Source organism: Schistocerca cancellata, chromosome 2 (assembly GCF_023864275.1).
Source record: "Schistocerca cancellata isolate TAMUIC-IGC-003103 chromosome 2, iqSchCanc2.1, whole genome shotgun sequence".
Taxonomy (NCBI): domain Eukaryota; kingdom Metazoa; phylum Arthropoda; class Insecta; order Orthoptera; family Acrididae; genus Schistocerca; species Schistocerca cancellata.
This window is the reverse complement of record NC_064627.1, coordinates 722118321-722144719: the sequence shown is the minus strand read 5'-3', so window position 1 is coordinate 722144719 and position 26399 is coordinate 722118321. Positions and strand designations below refer to the sequence as shown.

Here is a 26399-nt window from a genome sequence, read left to right as displayed (position 1 = left end):
GAAACTCCAGGTAGGAATATCAACACTGTAGGAAAAGACAGATTGCTACTTACCGTAAAGATAACATGCTTATTTTCAAACAATGGAAACTCCAGGTAGGAATATCAACACTGTAGGAAAAGACAGATTGCTACTTACCGTAAAGATAACATGCTAAGTTGCAGACAGGCACAATTAAGACACTTACACATAAGCTTTTGGTCACACCCTTTGGCAGAAAAAGAGAAACACATGCCGTTCATTCACACAAGCAAGCACACCTCATGTACAAGTGATCGCCAACACTGGCAGCTTGGGCCAAAATGCAACTATCACATGCAGTGCAAGCAGCAATCTGGAGGGGGCGGGGAAGGGAGAAACGAAGAGAAAGGAGAAGATATAGCAGTGTATGGATGGGGGAAGTGAGTAGTGCTGTCTGGCGGAGTGTGCAGGGACTAGAATGTCAACAGGTGCAGTGTCAGGAGGTTTTGGACCAGGGAGGTGGGGTAAGTGGAGCAAAAAACAGAGAGGAGCAGGGAAAGATGGGCTGGTGTGTTGGCAGAGGGTGGCAAAGAAATGGGATGCAGGATGAGAATGGGGAAGAGCTGATAGGACAGAGAGAGTGGAAACTGTTGGGTGGAAGGTGTGGGGACAGTATCTGACCATAAGTTGAGGCTGGGATGATTATGGGAGTGGAGAAGGTGTTGTAAGGATAACTCCCGTCAGTGCAGTTCAGAGAAGCTTGTGATGGCAGGGCAGATCCACAAAGCTCAGGCAGTGAAGCAATCACTGAAATCAAGATTGTTATGTTCAGCTGCATGTGCTACAGGTTGGTCTATTTTGCTCTCGACCACTGTTTGGCGGTTTCCATTCATCCTGGTGGAAAGCTGGTTGATAGTCATACTAATATAAAAAGCTGTGCAATGACTGCAGCAGAGCTGGGAAATGACATGGCTGCTACCCCTGATGGGGTAGGATAAAGTTGTGACAGGACTGGAATAGGAAGTGCTGAGTGGATGTATTGGGCAGGTCTTGCACCTGTGTCTTCCGCAGGGATATGATCCTTATGGCAAGGGGTTGGGATTGAGAGTGGCGTGGGGATGGACAAGGGTGTTGTGGAGGTTGGCGGGTGAAAAAACACCTCTTTAGGAGGTGTGGGAGGGATCTCAGGTAGGATGCCCCTCATTTCGGGTAATGATGATAGGTAATCAAAGCCCTGATGAAGGATGTGTTTCACTTGTTCTAGTCTGGGGTGGCATTGGGTGATGAAGGGAGCACTCCTCTGTAGCTGGTTCTTGTGAGTGGTGGGAGGATTGGGGGGTCTGGGGGTTGTGCCTGTCTGTGAAGACTTTGGCAGGACCCTCAGCATTAGGGGAAACGGTGCTCTTGTCACTGCAGATATGCCCTCCCCATGTGGTCAGGTTGTATGGGATGGATTTTTTGGTGTGAAATGGATGACAGCTGGGAAAATGCAGGTACTGTCTGTGGTAGGTGAGGTTAATGAGGACAGAGGTATGGATGGAGTCATTAGAGAGGAGGAGGTCACTGTCTAGGAAAGTGGCATGCTGAGTTGAGGATATCAGGTGAAGCAGATGGGAGAGAAGGTGTTGAGGTTGTGATGGAACGAAGATAGTGTGTCTTGGCCCTGAGTTCAGATCATGAAGATGATATCAATAAACCAGAACTAGGCTAGAGTTTTGGCATTTTTGGAGGCTAGGAATGTCTCCTCTTAGATGCACCATAAATGGGTTGGCACAGGAGGGCATCATGCAGATGCCCATGGCTGTACCATGAACTTTTTTGTATACATTCCCTTCAAAGGAGAAGTAGTTGTGGGGTAGGATAAAGTTAGTAAGGCGTATAAGGACTGAATTAGTGGTTTTGTAGTCTAAAGGAAGTTGGGAAAGATGGTGTTCAATAGCAGTAGGACCATGAGAGTGAGGGATGTTGATGTACAAGGAGGTGAACGTAACAGTGACGATTGGGGATCCACGGTGGTGATGGCAAGTAGTTGGTATCTTTGATGTGGGAGGCTAGATTACAGGCAATTGTTTGGCGGTGTTGCTCAATAAGGTCTGAGATTCTTTCAGTGGAGGCACTATCATCAGCCACAATGGTGCATCCAGGATTGTTTGGTTTGTGGATTTTGGAGAACATGTAGAAGGTGTGTGTGTGGGATGTCATAGGGGTGACAAGGGAACTGGATTTACAGGAGAGGTTCTGGAAAGAGCCTAAGGATATAAGCATGGATTGGAGGTTGTGTTGGACTTCTGGCGTAGGATTGCTCTGGTGGAGTTTATAGGTGGAGTAGTTAGATAATTGGCTGAGGCCTTCCACCAGGTAATCACTGCAATTCATAACAACAGTGATGGAACTTTTGTCTCCACATAGGAAGATTAGGTCTGGATTGGTTTTGAGGTCATGTATGGCTATTCTTTCTTCCACTGGGAGACTGGTGTTCTCAGGAGGGGACCTAGAGAAGGGTGTTGATGCTAAGTTGGAGGTAAGGAATTTGTGGAAGGTGACCAACTGGTGGTTAAGTGGGAGGGTGGGGGAGGATCACAGTTGGATGCTGGTACGAACTGGGAGAGGCAGGATTCAGTGTTGGAATTAGGTTGACTTTGGTTGGAATGATAGGCCGCAAGGAAGTGTTTCCATTGCAGGGATCAGGAAAAGGAGAGTAGGTCTTTGACAAGTCCAGCATGGTTAATTTTCAGCTTAGGGCTAAAGGTGAGGCCTTTGGATAGAACTGAAACTTCTGTGGAGACGAGGGATTTGGTAGGAATGTTAATAACAGTGTTATGAGAATGTTGTGGAGAGCTGGTAGGGAGTTTTAGGGGACGTGGCAAGTAAAGGAAATGGGAAAAATGGGTCTTGATGGTTGTGAGAGGAGTTGGATAAGAGAAAAGATATGTAAAAAATACTTCAAGACATGCAAAAACACGTACAGATTCGCAAAAATATGCGCAGAGACATATAAATACACACAAATGAATGAAAACACTTAAAAATATGCACAAATACATTACAAATGTGTAGAAACTTGGGAGAAAAGGCACTGATGAGGTACAGGAGCATACGTGTGTTTCAATAAAGAGAGAGTGAGGACAGGAGGATGGGTTAAGTTGTTGATTGAAGTTCATGGGGCTTGGCAGGTGTGGAAAATAAAATGCTAAAGCATGTCAGGATGAGATATGAAGTGGGATCAATAGAAATAAATGTAATTACAACCATTGGAGGAAAGAATCAAGGGCATCAGTTGCGGCATCAGCAACAGTCATGAAGCCTGTTTTGTGTGTGGATGATTGTTGACAGAGTATGGTTCAAAAGTAGATGAGGTTTTGAGGGCGGTGAAAAAACACAAGAAAGAACAGAAAGAACAGGCTCTGAGAAGAGTAATGCAATAGAGGATAATAAGAAAGGAAAACATCACAAGATTGCAGGATGGCAGAAAAGCTGTTCAGCAAAATCAAACAATGGAAACTCCAGACAGGAATATCAACAATGTAGGATAAGATATATTCCTACTTACTGCAAAGACATACACAATTAAAAGACACTTACATATAAGCTTTCTGTCACAGCCTTTGTCAGAAAGAAAGAAACACACACCATTTATGCAAACATCACCACCAACATTGGCAGCTCAGGTAAGAAAGCAACTACCATGTGGAGTGCAAACAGCAATTTGGAGGGAGTCAGGAAGGGCAAGGGGGAGGGAAAGGGATAACAGTGTACAGATGTGGGAAGAGAGGGATGTTGTCTGGCAGAGTGCGCGAGGACTAAAATGCCAACAGGTGCGGTGTCAAGAGGTTGTGGGGCAGGGAGGCGGAGAAAATGGAGTGAAAAAGGAGAGGAGTGGGGAAATATGGCTGAATACATTGGCAGTGGAAGGCTAAGTAGAGTGGTGGATGAGAATGGGGAGGAGGTGGTAGGACAGAAGGGGTGGAAATTGTTGGGTGGAGGTGTGGGAACAGTATATCACCATAGGTTGAGGCCAAGATAATTGCGGGAGCAGAGAATGTGTTAAAAAGATAACACCCATCTGCATAGTTCATAAAAGTTGGTAGTGGAGGGGAGCATCCAGGGGGCTTAGGCTGTGAAACAGCCATTGAAATCAAGTACATTATGTTCAGCTGCATTGTATGCCACAGAGTGGTCTACTTTGATCTTGGCCACAGTTTGGCAGTGGTCTTTCATCCTGGAGGGCAGCTGGTTGTTGGTCATACTAATACAAAAGGCTGTGCAATAAAGCAGCAGAGCTTGTAAATGGCATGGCAGCTTTCACAGGTGGCCCAGCCCCTGATGGGGTAGGATAAACCTGTGACATAACTGGAATATGAAGTGCTGGATAAGTGAATAAACCTGTGATAGGACTGGAATAGGAAGTGCTGAGTGGGTGGATTTGGCAGGTCTTGCACCTGGGTCTTCCACAAAGATACGATCCTTGTGGCAAGGGGTTGGGATTGGAAGTGGTATAGATGTTGACTAGGATGTTGTGGAGGTTGAGTGAGTGACAAAACACCCTTTTAGGAGGAATGGGAAGGATGTTGGGTAGGATGTTGCCCATTTCAGGGCATGATGACAGATAATCAAAGTCCTGAGAGAGGATGTGGTTCAGTAGTTCCAGTCTGGGGTGGTACTGGAAGACAAAGAGGGCACACCCTAACTTCATTGCTTCACAACCTCAACACTTTCTCTAGCATCCGCTTCACCTGGTTCTCCTCAACCCAGCATGCCACCTTCCTAGATGTTGGCCTTCTCCTCTGTGATGGCTCCATCCACACCTCTGTCCACATTAAATCCACCAGCCACCAACAGTACCTGCATTTTGGCAGCTGTTATCCCTTCAGACCACAAAAATCCCTTCTATACAGCTTGGCCACAGAGGACCATATGTGCAGTGACAAGAACTCTCTTGCCCATTATGCCGAGGGTCTCACCAAGGCCTTCACAGGCAGGTACTACCCCTAGACCTAGTCCAAAAACAGATCTCCCTTCCCCTCTCACTCCCAATCCTCCCACCATTTGCAAGAACCAGCCACAAAGGAATGCTCCTTTCATCACCTAATGCCACCCCAGACTAGAATAACTGAAACGCATCCTTCATCAGGGCTTTGATTACCTATCACATTGACCTGAAATCAGGGATATCCTATCTGAGATCTTTCCCACCCCTCCAGAGTGGTGTTCCACAGCCCACCCAACCTCCACAACATCCTAGTCCATCCCTATGCCACTCCCAATGCCAACCTCTTACCACAAGGATTATATCCCTACGGAAATCCTAGGTGCTAGACCTGCCCAATCCACTCACCCGGCACTTCCTATTCCAGTCCTATCACAGCTTTATCCTACCCCATCACGGGAGGGACCACTTTTAAAAGCAGCCATGTCATTTACCAGCTCTTCTGCAATTACTGCACAGCTATTTATACTGATATGACTTTGAACCAGCTATCCACCAGGATGAACAGCAACCACCAATCTGTGGTCTAGAGCAAAGTAGATAACCCTGTGGCACATCATGCAGCGGGACAAAACATACTTGGTTTCAGTGGCTGCTTCCCTACCCGAGCCATCTGTATCCTCCCTTCCATCACCAGCTTTTCTGAACTGCACTTACAGGAGTTATCTCTGCTCCCCATCCTTGTCTCCCACCCTCTGCCAACATACTCACCCATCTTTCCCCATATCTCTCCTTTGTCACTATATTTTCCCCACCTCCATACCCGACAACCTCTTGACGCTGTGCCTGTTGGCATCCTGGTCCCTGCACCTTCTGCTAGATAGCGCTCCTCTCTTCCCTCATCCTTACACTTCTATCCCCCCTCTGCCTTTGCCTTCCCATTCTCTGCCTCCTCCAGACTGCTGCTTCCACCCCACATGATAGCTGCATTCTGGCCCGAGCTGATGGTGATGGCACTGATGTGTGCCTGAGGTGTGCTTGCTTGTGCGAATGAATGAAGATATTCATTCTGAGTTACTTCCCATTATATTGTTGCTAAACTGAGAGCAAAGAATATATTTTAATAAGACAAAATAATTTATATAGTAGAGCGTTGTTTCTAGCAATACAAACAGACCTACTTGTTATCAGTATGTGATGCATTCGCGAACACAACCGATAACTTGATCAGACTTGTCCATGCAAAACTTAGGGTTAGCACTTACTTCTACCAACACCTTCAATTCTAACGGTTGTGTTATTTTGTTAATGTGTACAATGAATCATTTCACATCCCTGAAGATTCTCCTGCATGGTGGGGTTGACAGAACACAACAAATAAATGAATGAATGAAATGATGTGTATAGAGTTTCTGAAAACTGACCTACACTCTTGGGGTAGACCATGTACCTCATTGTCATTTTTTGTTAAGCAAACTTGCCAGCAGCATCTAAGCAGGGTGACTGACTCTCAGCTACAAACTGTGAACTAGAGTTATTTATTTCATCTCTAGCAAAAAGTATCATTGCCATTAGTCGTGATTTCAAAACAATAAATATTTAAGAACTGGAACTAATTAATAAAAGCTCTTTCTCCAAGTTTCCTCACTCACTATACATTTATACATTTAGTTACTGCTAATTATGGAGTAACTAACTAGGTAATGAAAAAAATGTACTCATTAATAAGTGACCTTTGCTTTGAGGATTATAGTTTCTGCGTTTCTCACAATACACTGAGCTGAAAAAAACATGGGATACCACCTAATATTGTGTCAGGCCTCCTTCTGTCCAGTACAGTGCAGCAACTCAACGTGACATGGACTCGACAAATCTTTGCAAGTCTCTGCAAAAATAAAGAGCCATGCTGCCTCTATAGCTGTTCATAATTGCAGAAGTGTTGCCGGTGCAAGATTTTGTGCACAAACTAACCTCTCAATTATGTTTCATAAAATATGTTCAGTGGGATTCATGTCAGGCAATCTGGGTGACTAAATCATGTGCTCAAATTGTCCGGAATTATCTTCAAACTGGATAACACAGCACATTATCATTCATAAAAATTCCATCATTGTATGGGAATATGATGTCTTAATGGCTTGCAAATGGTCTACAAGTAGCCAAACATAACCATTTCTGGTCAATGATTGGTACAATTGGACCAGAGGACCCAGTCCATTTCATGTAAACACAGCCCACACCATTATGGAGCCACCACCAGCTTGCAGAGTGCCTTGATGACAATTTGTGTCCATGGTTTTATGACTCAGTTTCCCTGTCATCTAGGTCCAATCAATATGGTCATGAGCCCAGAAGAAGTTCTGCAGGTCATGTCATGCTCTTAGCACAGGCACTCGTGTCAATCGTTTGCTGCCATAGGCCATTAATGCCAGATTTTACCTCACTGTCCTAACAGATACATTTGTCATACATATCATACTGATTTTTATAGTTATTACACACAGTTTTGCTTGTCTGTTAGCACTGACAACTTTACCAAACTCCACTGCTCTCAGTCATTAAGTGAAGTACATTGGCCATTGCGTTATCTGTGGTGAGAGGCAGTGCCTGAAATTTGATATTCTCGATACACTCTTGATGCTGTGGATCTCGGAATATTGAATTCCCTAATGATTCCCAAAATGGAATGTCCCATGCATCAAGCTTTAAGTACCATTCTACATCCAAAGTCTGTTAATTCCCATTGTGTGGCAATAATATCATCAGAAACATTTTACATCTACCTGCATCTATGTGGATACTCTGCTAATCACACTTAAATGCCTGGCAGAGGGTTCATCGAATCACCTTCACAATAATTCTCTATTATTCGTCTTGAACAGCGCATTGAAAAAACAAACATATGTATTTTTCCATGTGATGAGAAGATTCAGCCACAATGAAAAACACCTTTGTTTTAATGATGTCTATCCCACATCCCATATCATGTCAGTGACAAGCTCTCTCTCCTATTTTGTGATAATACAAAATGTGCTGCTCTTCTTTGAACTTTCTCAATGTATTCCATTAATACTATGTACTGCGCAGCAGTACTCCAAAAGACGACGGACAGATGGGCAGTCTCTTTAGTAGATCTATTAAATTTTTTAAGTGTTCTGGTGATAAAATGCAGTCTTTGGTTTGCCTTCCCCACAAAATTTTCTGTGTGTTCTTTCCAGTTTAAGTTGTTCGTAATTGTAATTCCTAGGTACTTAGTTGCACTTACAGTCTTTATATTTGACTGATTTACTGTGTAACTGAAGTTTAATAGATTCCTTTTAGCACTCATGTGGATGACACCACACCTTCAATTATTTAGGGACAATTGCCAATTTTCAAAGCAAACAGGTATCTTTTCTAAATCATTTTGCAATTTGTTTTATCTTCTGATGACTTTATTAGATGATAAACGACAGCATCATCTGCAAACAATCTAATACAGCTGCTCAGATTGTCTCCTAAATTTCTTATGCAGATAAGGAACAGCAGAGGGCCCATAGTACTACTTCGGGGAATGCGAGCAATCATTTCATTTTTACTCAATGACTTTCTGTCAATTACTACAAACTGTGACTTCTCTGACCGGAAATCACAAATCCAGTCACATAGCTGAGACAATATCCCATAAGCATGCAATTTCACTAAAAGTCGCTTTTATGGCCTTCTGGAAATCTAGAAATACAGAATTAATTTGAAATCCTTTTTTAATAGCACTCAGTGCTTCATGTGAGTAAAGAGCTAGGTGTGTTTCACAAGAATGATGTTTTCTAAATCTGTGTTGACTGAGTATCAGTAGACCATTCATATTTTTCGAACACAATGTATGTTCCAAAATACTGCTGCATATCAGTGTTAATGATATGGGCCTGTAATTTACAGGATTACTCTTACTACCTTTCTTGACTATTGATGTGACCTGTGCAGCTTTCCAGTCTTTGGGTATAGCTCTTTCATCAAGCACATGGCTTTATATGATTGGTAAGTATGGAGCTATTGCATCAGCACACTCTGAAAGGAACCTAATTGGTATACAGTCTGGGCAAGAACACTTGCTTTTATTAAGTGATTTAAGTTGCTTCACTACTCGGAGGATATAAATTTCTAAGTTACTCATGTTGGCAGCTGTTCTTGATTTGAATTCTGGAGTATTTACTTCATCTTCTTTGGTGAAGGAATTTCAGAGGGCTATATTTAGTACATCTGCTTTGCAGCACTGTCATCGGTAGTATTTCCATTGCTATTGTGCAGAGAAGGCGTTGACTGTGTCTTGCTACTAGCATACTTTATGTACAACCAGAGTCTCTTTGGATTTTCTGCCAGATTTTGAGACAAAGCTTCATTGTGGAAACTATTATAAACATCTCGCATTGAAGTCTGTGCTAAATTTTGAGCTTCTGTAAAAGATCGCCAATCTTGGAGATTTTGCAGTTGTTTAAATTTGGCAAGTGTTTTTTTTGTTGTTTCTGCAACAGTGTTATGATCTGTTTTGTGTACCAAGTGGGATCATCTCCATAATTTGTTAATTTATTTGGTATAAATCTTTCAATTGCTGTTGATACTACTTCTTTGAATTCAAGCCACATCTGGTCTACACTTAACTGTTAGTTTGGAAGGAGTGGAGATCGTCTCTCAGTAAGGCGCCAAGTGTATTTTTATCTGCTTTTTCCAATAGGTATATATTTTTTGTTTCTTTTTGTAGGATTCGGGGGTTACAATATTCAGTCTTGCTATGACAACTCTGTGTTCACTAATTCCTGTATCTGTTTTGATACTCATTACTAGCTCAGGATTACTTGTTGATACGAGATCAAGCGTGTTTTCACAACTGTTTACTATTTGCATGGGATCATGAACTAATTGCTCAAAATAATTCTCAGACAAAGTGTTAAACACAATTTTATGTGATGTTTTATGCATACCTCCTTATTTAAAGATGTATTTTTGCCAGCATACCGAAAGTAAATTAAAGCCACCACCAACTATAATTGCATGAAATGTGTTTCAAATTAAACTCAAGTTTTCTGGGAACCATTTAGCAATTGTGTCATCTGAGTTGGGAGGTCAATAAAAGGATCCAGTTGTTATTTTATTATGATTGTCAAGAAAATCTCTGCCCATATTAACTCACAGGAACTGTCTACTTCAATTTTGTACAAGAAAAACTACTTCTAACAGTAACAAACATGCTACTGCCAACTGTGTTTAGCCTAATCTTTCTGAAGACCATTAGGTTCTTCGCAAAAATTTCATCTGAAATCCATACTTCTAATGATTTGAGCATCAGTACTTTCTATTAGTGCTTGGAGCTCTGATACTTTCCCAATACAGCTAGAACAATTTACAACCCTTATACTGATGGTTCCTGGATCTATGTTCTTCCTGTGTTTGACCTTCACCCTTTGACACTGAAGCCCTTTTTGTGTTTCCCTGAGACCCTCTTACCTAAAAAACCACCCAGTCCAAGCCACACAGCCCCTGCTACCCATGTAGCCACCTCCTGCATGTAGTGGACTCCTAACCCATTCAGCGGCACCCGAAACCCAGACAACCTATGGTGCAAGGCTCTAAATCTGCAGCCTATACATTTGCACCTTTTGAAACTGAAGCCCTTTTTGTGTTTCCCTGAGACCTTCTTACCTAAAAAAACCACCCAGTCCATGCCACACAGCCCCTGCTACCCATGTAGCCACCTCCTGCATGTAGTGGACTCCTAACCCATTCAGCGCCACCCGAAACCCGAACAACCTATGGTGCAAGTCTCCGAATCTGCAGCCTATACATTTGCAGAAAAGTCTGAGCCTATGATTCAGATCCTCCACTCAGCTCTGTACCACAGATCCACAATTGGTCCTGTTGACTATGCTGCAAATGGCGAGCTCTGCTTTCATCACACAAGCCATACTGCTAACTGCTCGAAACCAGAGAGAATCTCTTCTGATCCAAAGTGGCACACATCACTGGTATTGACATGAGCCACCACCTGCAGTTGGCTGCACCCTATGCTCTTAATGGCAACCGGAAAGACCCATTCCACGTCTGGAATGACTCCACCCAGTATGTACATGGAGTGAACATTGGCTTTTTTTCCCTCTTGGCAGACATGTCCCAAAGGGGTCCCTTAATGCGCCTAACTTGGTGCTCCCAACTACCAATAATTCCATCGTCTGTGATTGCAAAAATCTTGCAGGCTGAGAGATTTTCTCTGAAACATGACAAGTGACTGCATCTGGCTGAGGGACAGAGTCAGACATAGACAGCACCTGGGACCTCTTTTTCAGACTACCCAGGGAGGCCTTAAGTGTGGCCCCAAGGGTACTCTTTCACTGCCAACCACACCCTGAGCTGACCTCACACTCAACCATGGGTGAGAGATCGAACTCAGTGCGAGCAGTAACTGGACTGGCTGCAGGTATGGACCGACCTGTGGACTCGGACTTGCTGAATGTCCATTGGATCACCATGGCCGGTCCACAACATTGATGCCTATCCATTGCAGCTTCAAGCTGTGTAACCAGAGCTGTCACAGCCTGGAGCTGAGAGCAAAGTGTCACCAACTCGGTTCAAATCCGCACACAGTAAACACAGTCCCTATCCATAGTAAAGACCGTGGAAAACTACACTATACAAACAAACAATGACAATCAACACACGCTACAGAACTCTGCTACAGACATGGAGGAAACCACAAGAACTGCAAATAATAAATTAGATTAACATGCAGAGATTCAGAAAATGAGCTACCAAAGCACTGAAGTGAGACTAAATAATTCACTACTGATTAGGAACTTGTAATATGTCACAAAATCGGTTTACTTTCTGACACAAACAAAAGCGCAAGAACTGTATCTATTAAACATTAAATAAACACGTAGAAACTCGAGAAACTAAACTGCCAAAGCACACAGATGAAACAATACAATTTGCTCCTAGGCAGGAACTTGTAAAATGCCACAAAATCAGTTATTTCCCTGTTGCTGCTTGTGTCTCAGCCGACGGCTGCACCTGAGAACAAATGACAATTCCGCCGATGCACTGCCCTTTTATACCTTGTGTATGCTGCCATCTATATATGTGCATATCACTATCCTGTAACTTTTGTCAACTTTTGTCACCTCTGTGTACATGTGACTTCCTTGATAGCTGTCATAGAATGGATATTTGTCAATAGTGATTTAAATATGCAGCTGCCTGTGTGTGATGTGAATCTGCAATTCAGTGCTTTGTTTTATATATTCTATTTTGTATCAATATAGTTTGGCACTTCTAATGCAATCTGTGGCTAGTTCAGCTTCAACGGTCATATGATGTTTTATGGTAGATATTAGCAACAAATGAAACTTACCGCAGCTTTTTAAATGGTAGTCTTTTGTAGACATAGACAGCCAACCAATACTGTACACAAGAATTCCAGTGCTTCATTGCAGCACGAGTAGTTGGAACAAAGTCACTTAAGAAAGGATCAACATTATGGATTGTTTCAAAATCATAGGATTCTCTCTTTCCATTTCCAGAGTTAACACACCTGCAAAAGATGAGTGCGTTAATAGATACAATGTGTTCAAACTACCATACTGAGACATGAATTAAAATCTCCTAAGGACTGTGGTTTTGTAGTCAACAACTTGTTGTCATTCAGTGAGAAAACAGAATAGAAGTTGTTATATTTGTTACTTTTGATATGTACTACATCCTTGAGGATCTCCTCACTATGAATCCTCTGAATCTGTGATTCTCCTTACAACTTTAAAGTAGCAATAATCACTGATGGCATAAAATGTATTCAGCAAAGAGGAGAGTCACTGAAAAGGTTACAGAAATCTTTTAAACAAACAAAAACGGTGACAACTGAACTTGGATTCATTACTGAATGACAAAAATCACAACGAGGTGTGCATACAGGATGTTTCAGAACAGCAGTTACAAACATTCAGGAGAGATAGTGTACACCCAGATGATGGAAAATCACACAGCAATTCCTTCCCGGCATGGTAGTGATAACACGAAACACAAGAAAGGAAGGACACGAAAATGGTGAGAAAACATGTTTATTATGCTTACTACAGCAGAAACCAAGAAATAAGAACAAAAACTGACAACAACTATCATCAAAGAAGTTATTCAAAATTATGACCCTGGTTCGTCATTCAAGACTCACAGCTCCAGAGCGTTCCCTTTCATATGAAGGTCAGATCATTGGCGAATAAAATGGTGGCAGAGAAATGGATATCTGTTGCGCACATCTGTAAATACTGCCGTGCAAAGTGCCACTTGTAGAGCAAAATCATCTTTGTCCAGCAAGTGGATGTGATACGAGTGCACGGAGTTGTCATGCAGGATCTGCCAGACATGACTGTGGGAAATTCCAACATGATTGGTGGTATCCCGTGTACTGGGCCCAGGATTGTTCTACACTGGCCCCAGAACAGTCTCCTCATTAGCTACTGTTGTTACTGTTCACTCATATAGTTTTCTCCCCTCACTCAAAGATGTCCTTTTGGACAACATCCTGTATAACCGTGTGAAGAAGGTGTGGCATGGAGTTTTCCTTGTGGGGTAACACTGAGCATAAAACCACTATGTGCTTTGCCCAGTGCAACCAGCATCCCCATATGCCAGATGCCTATCAGTGGAGCTCTTAAGTCATGTAACATGCCGTCCTACTTCCAATTTGTTGGCAGGCGAAAATGAAGCTCCACAGTGAGCATGGCCTCAACAATCGCACACATTCTGCATCATCTGATGTTGTGGTGTACGCAGTACCTTTTCTCACATACAACAAGCTGCCCCAACAGTTTAGCTGTACTAAGCTTAATAAACATGTTTTCTCACTGTGTTTGTATCCTTCCTTTCTTGTGTTTTGTGGTGCCACTACCACACCAGGAAAGAATTTTCGACCATTCATTGCTATGTGATTTTCCATCATCTAAGTGTACTCTATCTCTCCTGAATGTTTGTAACCACAGTGCTGAAAGGCCCTGTATATTGTAGACACAGTGTATCATTAGGTTCTATTTTGAATCCACTGTTGTTTCTGATGCATATAAATGATCTTCCATTTGCACTGTGAGAAGGTGAAGATTCTGTCCTTTTTGAATGTGATACAAGTATAAGAATAAAAAGTAGTGCTAGTCCTGAAAAGGCAGCCAATGAAATATTTGGAAAAATCAACATGTGGTTCAAAACAAATGGATTACCATTAAATTTTGACAACAAATACAAATAATTTAGTGCTTCCCATAAAAATCTAGAAGCTATTAAAATAATCTACTCAATCAATGAAATACAATAAGTAGTAAATGTTATGTTTCTGGGACTACAGATACATTGAACCCATAATTGGAAAAAAAATGACAGCCTAGAGTTAAAGAAAGCATGTCAGTTCAGTAGCATTTGCAACAAGCATGATTGCTACACATATGATTAAAAAAAATCAGTGGATCTCCATTCACTGACAAGTTATGGAATAAATTTTTGGAGAAACTATATACAGGGATAAATTTTCAGCAAACAGAATTTTGTTGTAAGAATTATATCTGGTGGATTCCTTGAATGTCCTAAAGAGAACCTTTCAGAACTTGGTATTTTGGTAAGTGAAACATTTTTTGTCTTCACCAAATATAGTGTAATCCACGAATGTAACACTTAAAGACCAAAAATAGCCTCTATGAAGACCTCAAAACGATTAATTTGGAATAGAAAAGAGTAAGATATATGGGTATACATGTATTCAAAACCCTGGCAGCATATATTAAATGTCTTGTGAGAAATGTCTTGGAGTTCAAGACTGACTTTTCTGTATGACAGTTCCTTCTGCTCCAGTGAAGACTCTCTTAAAATTTATGTATTTTATTACAATATAATTAATTTTATCCCTGGATGTCAGAGCTGCTGGCGTTGGTAGTCATGCATGCACAAGATACGCTTGCTTGTGTGAATGAATGGTGTGCTATTTCTCTATATTTTTCTGATGAAAGCTGTGGCCGAAAGTTTATATGTAAGTGTCTTTTAATTGTGCCTGTCTGCAACTTAACGTGTCAGTTTTATGGTAAATAGCAATCTACTTTCTCCTTCACTGTTATTTCACTATGTTAAGTTGTTTAATTGTACTGCACTTAAATAAAATTTATGGTATTGGCTTTCCTCCATATCTCAGAGGTCCCTCTTTGTAGCTTCCATGAAATAGCTGATGCAATCTGATGTGCCTTTCCACCCTACTATTTTTAATAAAGTATTTTATTTGATGAAATCTCAAATATTTTCATTTTTTCCCTCCTCTTAATCTTAACAATGATGCTGTGCTCTACTTTTTGTGTGCCGTTATTCACGACGTACATTCTGAAGAATAGTCGAGGTCCTTAATTTATTTTCATTATATGGGCTGTAGCGAATCGGGGGTCAAGCTGGGGCCTGGTGCCAAAATCGAGGTGCTTGTCAACACCTGCTGGCTCTGCATTTACACGATGCCAGCAGCACTACATCTATGGCCCAGACACTGGATCTTGAGTACAATTGGTCTTTTGAGACACTATGGTGGTGCTGTGCAGGCCACATCCATGACCTAATCTGCAACATCATCTGCTTGTCATGTAAAAAACTGGGCTGTCAGGCCATGCTGGGCGTACTGCAATACCTGGGCTTCGAATTGGGATCTCTTGCGTGCTGGTTGCTGCTGCGTGGCTGCCAATATTCTTCCACCAGATGTGACTTTTCTTGCTTTCCCGACGGATCTGTTGCAAATACACTTCTCGGGTTTGCCACTGGATAGTATTGCGTAAATCGCACAATATTTCTTCGATGCAACTGCTTGACATCATCAGGTGGTGGTAACTGCTGCTGTCACTGCTGCAAGGCACGACTGATGATAATCGCACGGCGGCGGCGGAATTTGTCATGACGGGAGCAGGCAATACGCGTGCGCGGGAAGACGCTCATAGTTGGAGGAAGGGGCGCTCCTGGTGCCCCCTACTGGGAGCTGCAGAAAGGCCATCCGCGCGTGCGCTATGGGCAACCAATACACAAGAAAGGAAACAAGACCTGCCGCTCAAATTACCCCGCCGAATGTAAACTATAAAATCTTCTCTAGTATTATCTACAATAGGTTAGCACCATACGCAGAAGAGATTCTGGTGGAGTATCAGTGTGGATTTCGACGTAATGAGTCAACAATAGACCATATGAAACTTCCTGGTCAATAGACCATATATTTGTTTTGACGCAAATACATGAAAAGGCATATGAGTATACCACTGAGCTTCATAACTTCTATTTAGACTTCAAGCAGGTCTTTGAAAGTCTCGATAGAGCACAAATGATAATGATTTGCTGCTCCTTGGTATACCATCGAAGTATGTCTTACTTATTCAAGCAACATTGGCCGTTTCCAAGACTGCAATGTGAGTGGATGGAGAACTGAGCAAGTGGTTTAGTATTAGTAAAGGAGTCAGACAGGAGGGCACACACTCTACAATACTTTTCAACCTGACTCTCAAAGCAGCCATGCGGAAGCTTCAGATACCTGGTTACATAGGCACAATGTCGACTGAGATATGTGCATATGCTGATGATGTAGCAATTATTAGTACAAGGAGGGTATCAATAGCAAGGACAATATGTGAGCTGAAAGAAGCCACAGAACCTAGAGGCCTTTCTATAAATGAAACAAAGACTAAGTACATGAATGTCACCAGGAAGGAAAATAATAACTCGGATAGGCTTTCAACAGGCGGTTTCAATTTTGAACATGTGCAGAACTTTGACTATTTGGCCTCTAATATTAACAGAACAAATTCCATGTCAACTGGAATAAAACTGTGCATCCTAAGTGGTAATAAATGCCTCCAAACGTTTAAGAAATTGTTGGCTTCTAGGTTATTAAAGAGAATGAAAATTAAACTATATAAGGTCATGACCAGGCCAGTTGTAACCTACAGATGCGAAGCATAGATGCTAATGAGTGTTGATGAGCAGCAGCTCAGGATATTTGAACGTAGAGTGCTGTGCAAGATCTATGTGGCAGTTCAAGATAACAATGGTTTCTGGAGATCTAGAACAAATGCTGAGCTGGACCACCTCATACAAGGAGCTGACATCATAAGAATTATAAAAAGTAGAAGAGTAGCCTGGCTTGGACATGTTCTCAGGAAAGATATTGGAAGAACAACTAATAAGTTTTTTGAATGGAGGCCGACCATAAAAAGACAGAGAGGAAGGCCACGAAAATGGTGGATAGATGATGTGGAATAAGATATAAAATCTCTGAGTCCTCCGAGGATGGTGGAGAACCAAGCCAGACAGGGCAGAATGGAGCAAAATTGTTGATTAGGCTAAAACCCACACAGGGTTGTCATGCCACGAGAAGAAGAAGGCTGAAGTTTGAGACTCTTCTGGGAGAATCAGTGTGCAAAGAAGTGGGATACTGGAATAATGAGATGTGTTTGAAGTTCTCCGAGACTACAGGTACTGCAATAACGAATACCACAGTAAACAGTCCAGCTGAAGAGGAATGGACATCTCTAAAATGGACAATCACAGAAGATGGACAGACAGACACAGGTACAAGCAAGGTAATTGTGAAGAAACCTTGGGTAATAGGAGAACTTTGACTGATCAGCAAAGGAAGTAAGTACAAAAATGTTCAAAGAAATTCAAGAATACAGAAGTACAAGGCATTTAGGAATGAAATAAATGGCAAGAGCAGGGAAGGCAAGTTGAAATGGCTGCAGGAAAAAAAGTGAGGAAATTGAGTAAGAAATCATTGTTAGATGGAGTGACCCAGCATATAGAAAAATCAAAACAAGTTTCAGTGAAATTAAAAGGAAGGGCATCAACGTCAAAAGTGAAACAAGAATTCCACTGTTAAGTACAGATGAGATAGATAGATAGATAAATAGATAGAGATAGAGAGAGAGAGAGAGAGAGAGAGAGAGAGAGAGAGAGAGAGAGAGAGAGAGAGAGTGCAGACAGGTGAAAAGAATACAATGACGGCCTCTAAGAGGTGCAAGTGCTTGTCTGATGCTGTGATTGAGGAAGATTCTGGAAGTCCTTTGATCAAACAAGACAGGAGGAATAGATTGGAGTTTCTAAAATCATTGAGGGAAGTGGCAACCAAATGCCTGTTCAAGTATGTGTGTAGACTCTATGAGCCTGGAGAAAGACTACTAGACTGCCAGAAAAATATCTTCCACACAATACTGAAGATAGCAAAGACAGATCAGTGAAAGACCTACTACACAATCAGCTTAACAGCTCATACATCCAAGCTGGTGACAAGAATAATATACAGAGTGATTATAATTAAAGTTAAACTTTCAAACCACTGTAGAAATAACACCAGTGGCCAGAATGATGTCAAACTGCAATGGAGTATTAGTAGAGAAGGGAGAAAACATATGGCAGAAGAAAAATAAATACTTACAAAATATAGCAATAGACAGTGCTGTAAGCATCATAATTTAATAGTGGTCGACTATAAATGACAAATGAATCATACAACAATATCTAAGGTGAAGATTTGATGTTAAACAAACTGTACTACTCAGTGTGCATGGGTGTACAGGCATGATACTGTTAAGTTACATAAGCCCATCCACCACGGCAAGATCATATCACATTGGATGAGAAAAATTGGTTTTTAATTGTCGTGAGGCCAAAAACTGCATAAAAAGCATCAATCATATTGGTTTTTAATTGTCCTGAGGCTAAAAATCTTCCACAACTAATCATCGTCCCCTTCCATGCGAGCAAGAAATTCTAAAGCAAAGTTCTTTCTTGCGGGCAGGTCAACAGGAAGCAACTTGTGCACAAGGATAATTTTGAATGGCTAGCAAAGAAGGGTGTTTAGTAGGATTTTATGCACCGTGCTCCCAGATATGTCCAATTTTTGGGCAATTCTCCATGTACTACACGTTTGTACACCAACACTTGTCTCCTCCTACATTGCTGTGGCCACTGCTTCCTCTGACGTTGAATCAATTCGTTTCCTCCCTCTATCAGGTTGCGCACCAAAAGGACTCGTCTTTTTGAATTTCTGAATCATTTTCTCCAGACCCATGGAGTCTGCACAGTCATCATTCTTGCAATACAGCTTTAGAAGCGGGGCGTGATCCTGCATTGAGACAGTCATGGTGAATGTCACAGATGCGAAAGGAGGAAAACCATGTATCCGGCATGTTTATACCAACTTTAATGGGTCGTGCGCATGACAGATGTTTTCATTTACATATTCTGACACATAAAGCACCATCTATTGATCAAATTTCACCCTATTTTTTTTTGTTTCTGCCATACGTTTTACCCCTTCTCCGATAATATTCCATTGCAATTTGATGTCATTCTGACCAGTGGTGTTATTTCTACAGTGTTTTGAAAGTTTAATAACTTTAATTATAATCACCCTGTATATATGTGACATACATAATGTTGGAGATATAAGAAGAATATATTGTGTGTGTGTGGGGGGGGGGGGGGGGGGAGGAGGGGTAGGGGGAGTGCATGCATAGCAAAATGTACTACACACACACAGAGGGTAACAGGCCTCTTTGACAGTGGTCTGCAGACTCTGTGCTGTTGTCTTGGCAACATACTTGTATGCGCTAACTCTACATAATCATGAATGTTAAAACAGAACTTGCCTTATTCTTGTAATTCTTTGTTCAGAATTGCTTATTTTGCTGTGCTAGTTCAGACAGTTTATGGGCCCAGAGAAGGCATTTGAAATAAGTGTTCTAATACACAGAAAAAAAAAGAATCATCAAAATAGTCTTGAACAAAAAGGTGTGCAGTGAAAGTTATCAGGATGAGCAAGCTGCACAGCAATTTGTGTAATTCAGTATTATCCATATTACTAATGAAGTAGGTATTAAAATCCAGGGAGAAGAAATAAAAACTTTGAGGTTTGCCGATGACATTGTAATTCTGTCAGAGACCACAAAAAACTTGGAAGAGCAGTTGAATGGAATGGACAGTGTCTTGAAAGGAGGATATAAGATGAACATCAACAAAAGCAAAACAAGGATAATGGAATGTAGTCGAATTAAGTCGGGTGATGCTGAGGGAATTAGATTAGGAAATGAGACACTTAAAGTAGTAAAGGAGTTTTGCTATTTGGGGAGCAAAATAACTGATGATGGTCGAAGTAGAGAGGATATAAAATGTAGACTGGCAATGGCAAGGAAAGCGTTTCTAAAGAAGAGAAATTTGTTAACATCGAGTATAGATGTAAGTGTCAGGAAGTCGTTTCTGAAAGTATTTGTATGGAGTGTAGCCATGTATGGAAGTGAAACATGGACAATAAATAGTTTGGACAAGAAGAGAATAGAAGCTTTCGAAATGTGGTGCTACAGAAGAACGTTGAAGATTAGGTGGGTAGATCACGTAAGTAATGAGGAGGTATTGAATAGGATTGGGGAGAAGAGAAGCTTGTGGCACAACTTGACTAGAAGAAGGGGTCGGTTGGTAGGACATGTCCTGAGGCATCAAGGGATCACAAATTTAGCATTGGAGGGCAGTGTGGAGGGTAAAAATCGTAGAGGGAGACCAAGAGATGAATACACTAAGCAGATTCAGGAGGATGTAGGCTGCAGTAGGTACTGGGAGATGAAGGAGCTTGCTCAGGATAGATTGGCATGGAGAGCTGCATCAAACCAGTCTCAGGACTGAAGACCACAACAACAACAACTACTAATGAAGGTAACTGTGACAAATGAGGGCAGCATAAATAGCACAAATAGAGTGAGTTGTGGGTCACAAGAACTATGCTATATGGAAATCTGCTGTGGAAGTAATCTTACTCGGGGCATAATGAATTCTACAGTGAAACCCACTGGGAAAAATTATGCAAGTAAGGAACTGAAGACAAGATCAAAGTTGATATTATTGATTGATCCAGAGAACTATACACACACAGAGAAAATAATCTTATGCAAACCGTATTCTTTCCAATGAGAGTGCAAGGGAACAGTAGAACAACCATAGACAACATTTTTATTCATTTCTCATTACTAGAAGGGCATTCTGTTAGCAAAAAGGTGAATGGCCTTTCAGATCATGATGCACAAATTTTAACTCTAAAATATTTTTGTGCTGCAACACGTTATATATAGTTATCAACTGTTTAGGAAAGCTGATCCAGTTGCTGTAGACTTTTGTAAACCTTATCAAGGAACAAGAGTGGTTCAGGAGCATCAATGTGTATTCTTAGAGGTGAAACAGCTCTTTATGATGTTAGTAATAAAACACATTTAGCTATATGTACAGTGGATGGTTACAAGTTAAAATGTCAACTTGCTGGGAAAGTTGATCTTAATATAATTGTAAACACAGAATCAAAGTGATTATGGCACATGATGTCTACTATGTGAAAGACATTTAACAATTTGTTATTTTTGAATGAAATAGTGGAGAAGGGCAACAGAGTCATCTTCAACAGAAATGAAGGAAAAATAGTTAACCAATATGGAGAAATTATAGCAACAGTAATTGATAAAACACAGATTAAGATGTAAACCATTCTGTGTACTCTGCAAAGGGTATCTTACGGCATAAAATATTTGGTCACCAAAACAGAAAGCCCCAGAAGTCTTGAAGATAATACGTATGGATATTCACCGAGTGATAGGGTGGGAGTCTATAGGAGGAAGCCATAAGTTTCTTACCTTTACAGACAAATACTCAAGATATAATCATGTTTATTCTTTAAGTTCTGAAGATCACATGAGTGGTATTTTTGAGAACTTTCACTAATATGATAATGAGATGTATATGCCAATCAAAGATTCACTGAACTTGTGAAGGAAGTAGGAATAAGACAGAAACCACCATCAGGTAGAGTCCATCCTATGTGTTTCAGAGAGGGCAAAATGTATTGTTGATATTGTTGAAAAGGCAAGAAGTATGTTAACTGATTCTGTGTTACCTCACTGCTTTTGGGCAAAGGCATTGTCGACAGGTGTGTACTTGATCAATCGATCACCTATGACAGCAGTAAACAATAGAGCCCTCTAGGAAGTACAGACAGAGAAGAAGGTGCATATAAGCACTCTAAAAGTTTTTGGATTTGAGGCTATAGTGTAGATTTTGATGAAGGAAAATGGGACCCAAACTCTAAGAAACACATTTTTGTACGCTACTGTGAAGGTTCAAAGGGTTATAAATCTTATAAATAAGATAATACCAGTAAAGACACATATTCCTTGACAATTACAAAAATGAAATGAAAGAGAATCATTAAGGGCAAACAGTCACTTCATTTACGTCACAGGAAAAGAAACAGAAACTGAAAAAGAGGAGGCAGAAGAATAAGAAGATGGTAAGGAATATAATAGATTTGTCCTATGAAGGTTTAGAAGATGAAGAACAGGAAGAAAATATTTTAAGACTTCTTCTCCTGGAACTTAAACAAAAAATACCTTTGCTCTGAAATGCATGTATCCCAATATGTTTTTCTCAAAATGAAACTTTTGAATGGGTTAAAATGCTAGAAAGGAAAAAAGCCATTCAAGTCATGATACATAAAAACCTAAAAAAATCCTGAGAGAGCTTCACCAACATGAAAACCAAGACTTGCAGTCAAGGGACATTCACAAAAAGAAGGGGCAGACTACACAGAAATGTTTTCACTAGTGGTAAAATATAAAGATTAGATTAGATTCAGTTTTCGTTCCATAGACCAAAAAAATGAGATGATTCTTGTGGGTGTGGAACACGTCAGAAAGTATAACGTAAAAACAGAAAAATTTTGAATATTATACCTGATCATTTGTCAGGAGATTGTCGAACTGGGTGAATACAATGTGGTAAATTGGAACAGCTAATATTTACAGAATTAATGCGCTGTCAGAATGAAACATTGTTATACACTACTAATAAATTTATCATACACAAAATACCTAATCTTGACTGTTCTAACCAAGTGCTGTCAAAACTGAAATCTAACAGACATTTTCACTTAAGCTGGCTTAACAGCCTCTATTAAGATACTCATCTACAGAGTAGAAGGAGTTGCCATCGAAAAGTCTTTCAAACTCTATTTAAACAGAGCTTTATCTGAAACCAAGTTTTTAATGGTTGGTGGCAATTTATTGAAAATGTGTGTTCCTAAATATTGGATCCCTTTTTGGACCAACGTCTTTATGTAGATTGTTCTTATTCCTAGTATTGAACTATTGGTTTGAAATACAGATAAATTACTTGCAACAAATTTTATTAAGGAATAAATATACTGAGAAGCAGTGGTTAGAATGTGAAGTTCCTTGAACAAGTTTCTACATGATGTTCTTGAATTTACACCACAAATGATTCTTATCACATGCTCACTGCAAATACAGACTAGTTAGGCACTTAAGCAATTCTGTGGTATGCCATTCCCAACTGAATTTATTATCGAGTTGTAATCCAGGAATTTAACACTGTCAACCTCTTCGATCTGCACATCTTCATAAGTTATACACATGCTGGAAGGAAATCTCTTACAGGTTCTGAACTGCATATAGTGGGTCTTCTCAAAGTTTAATCACAGTGAATTAGCTTTAAACCACTTATTAATGTCAGTTAAAATGTGATTAGTACCTATTTCTAAATCTGTACTTGACTTGCTACTTATTGCAATGTTTTATCATCTACAAACAAAACAAACTTAGCATCTGGCAATGTAACAGATGAGAGGTCATTAATGTACACAAGAAAAAGCAATGTACCCAAGATGGAACCTGGGGGAACACCAAATGTAATTAATTCCCAGTCAGATGAAGACTGACTGCTTACTGCACGAGTATTTCACAATAACACCCTTTGTTTCGAGTTAGATATATAAGACTCAAACCATTTCACAGCATTGCCAGTGACACCATAATATTCTAATTTACTTAAGAGAATACCATGGTTCACACAGTCAAAGGCTTTTGACAGGTCACAGAAAATGCCAGTAGCCTCTAATTTATTATCTAATGAATTGAGTACATTCTCACTGTAAGTGTAAACAGCTTTCTCTATATCAGAATCCTTAAGAAATCCTAACTGTGACTACACTGAACTTAACAGACCTCTCTGAAAATGTTCTGCGTACTCCATGTTGTTGTCTGGGCAACATACTCTTATGCACTAATTCTACCTAAGTATGAATGTTAAAATACAGTTTGCTTTATTCCTGCAACTTTGTGTTCAGCACTACTTTATTCACTGTGCTATATCCAAAACAGAAGAATGGGAAAGAAAACTGAGGACCTGTTAGATGACAATCAGTTTGGCTTTTGGGATGGTAAGGGCACCAGAGAGGCAATTCCACTGTTGCGATTAATGATGGATGCACGACTTACAAAAGATGAAGACATGTTCCTAGGATTTGACAATCCAGAAAAAGCATTTCACAATGTAAAATGATGCAGGTTGTTTAAAAAAAATTGGTGTAATAAGCTATAGGGAATGATGAGAAATCTCCGCTACTATATAAAGACAAGTCAGTGTTTAAAGTTGTAATCCAAAATTTCGAAACATTCTTGAGTGATTTAGTTCATATTTTTACATGTTACTCTAATAAAGGCTCAGAGGGACATATATGTTATTTATTTTTATAACATATATGGTACATAACTATACATGTACCATATAAAGGAGAAATGTTGGTAGCAAAAAAATCAAAAAACTCATGACTGATTTACTTCAAATTTTTCCATGATATTGTAATAAATGTTTGGACGGGCATAGGCTATATACTTTTTTAATATTTATGGTAGACAAACATATAAATAAAATCTATATTACTATATAAAGACAAATCATTCTTTAAGGTTGTTACCGAAAATCTTGAAAAGGTGTTGACCAATTTACTTCAAATTTTTACACAAAACTCTAATAAATGTTGGATGGAAATAGGCTACATATTTTTCAATATATTATTCTTTACTATCAAAATACTGCTATGGAATCTGAATTGTCTGAAACTTTGTAATCCTACCTATTTTCAGATTAAAACCAGGTAAAATACTATCATTGAAACAACTATCCTCACAGATCCAGCAACAGGAGAGGTCTCTTATACTCTGTATACCAACAATCCCAACTGATTTACCCATTAATTTTAAGCGCATTTCATTACCATAACTTTAAGTGGATTTCATTCCCATCGAGGATTCACTGAAATAACAATAAAAATGGCTCAAGGTCAGAAAGGAGGGGGCAATAGATGGACAGAGTGAGGGGGAGGAAATGGACATAGAGAGGAGGAAGGAGGGAATGGACAGAGAGGGGAGGGTGAGGAGGTGGAGAGGAACAGTGGGGGGTGGGGTGGGGGGAAAGGAGATTGTCAGAGAGAGAGAGAGGGAGGTAGTGATGGATAGAGAGAGGAGGGCAGGGAAGAGGAGGTGATGGACAGAGAGAGGTGGTGTGGAGGGGGGGGGGGTGGAGGAGGAGGAGGAAGAGGAGGAGACTGACAAAGAGAGTGGGGAGGGGGAAATGGATACAGAGAGAGGGAAAGGAAAGTACAGAGTATATCTAATTCCCATATGTAAATAGCAACTGCAAAGCATTGCTGGTTTACTAGTATACAATATGTACAAGTACCAAGAGGGAACACTAAGAAAAGTAAAAGAGAGCTGCTTGGACTAAAAAAGATGTGAGATGGGGATGTAGTGTTTCATTTGTATTGTTCAATCTAAGCATTGAGAAAGCAATGGTGGAAATAAAAGAAAGGTTCAAGAGTGAGATAAGTTCAGGTTGAAATGATGACATTGCTATCCTGTGTAAAAGTGGAGACCTACAGGATGTGCTGAATGGAATGGACAGTCTAACTGAACAGTTTAGTGAGTACAGCTAATGGATTATGAGTAAATCAAAGAAAGATAAAAGTATGAGGAGTAGCAGAAATGAAATTAGTGATAAACTAAACATCAAAACTGGGGACGAAAAAGTACATGAAGTTAAGGAATTATGCTACCTTGGAGGCAAAATAAAACATGATAGATGAAGCAAGGAGAACATAATAAGAAAATTACCAAAGGCAAAGAGGGCATTCCTGTTTGTCATTATCAGCATTAAGCTGAGGAGGAAATTTCTGAGAATGATGTTGCAGAGCTCAGCAATGTATGGTAGTGAATCATGGACTAAAGCTAGAAAAGAAGGGAACTGAAGTGCTTGAGATATGGTGCTAGGATGCTGAAAATTATATGGACTGATAAGATAAGGAATTTAGGAGGTTCTGTGGAGAATTGGCAAAGAAAGGAACATATGGAAGACACTGACAAGAAGGAGTAGGATGGTAAGCCATCACGAAGAAACTTCCACGGCATAACAGGGAGCTGTAGAGGGTAGGGGAAGAGCTGCAGAGGAAGGCAGAGATTGGAATACATCTAACAAATAATTGAAGCTGTAGAGTACAAGTGTTCTTCTAAGATGAAGAGGTTGCCACAAGAGATGAATTTATGGTGAACAGCATCAAACCAGGCACAAGATTGCTAATGTAAAAAATAATATATGGATGGTC

General features: G+C 40.4%; 1 protein-coding gene across 1 annotated transcript in view; it reads right to left on the bottom strand.

Moving 5' to 3' along the window:
- LOC126162513 (lysophospholipid acyltransferase 7) overlaps positions 1–26399 on the bottom strand; it is a 149314-nt gene that overhangs the window by 16139 nt on the left and 106776 nt on the right. The window contains exon 6 of the mRNA XM_049919066.1: positions 12270–12449. Within this exon, the coding sequence (XP_049775023.1) occupies positions 12270–12449 (180 nt within the window). The remainder of the gene's footprint in view (positions 1–12269; positions 12450–26399) is intronic.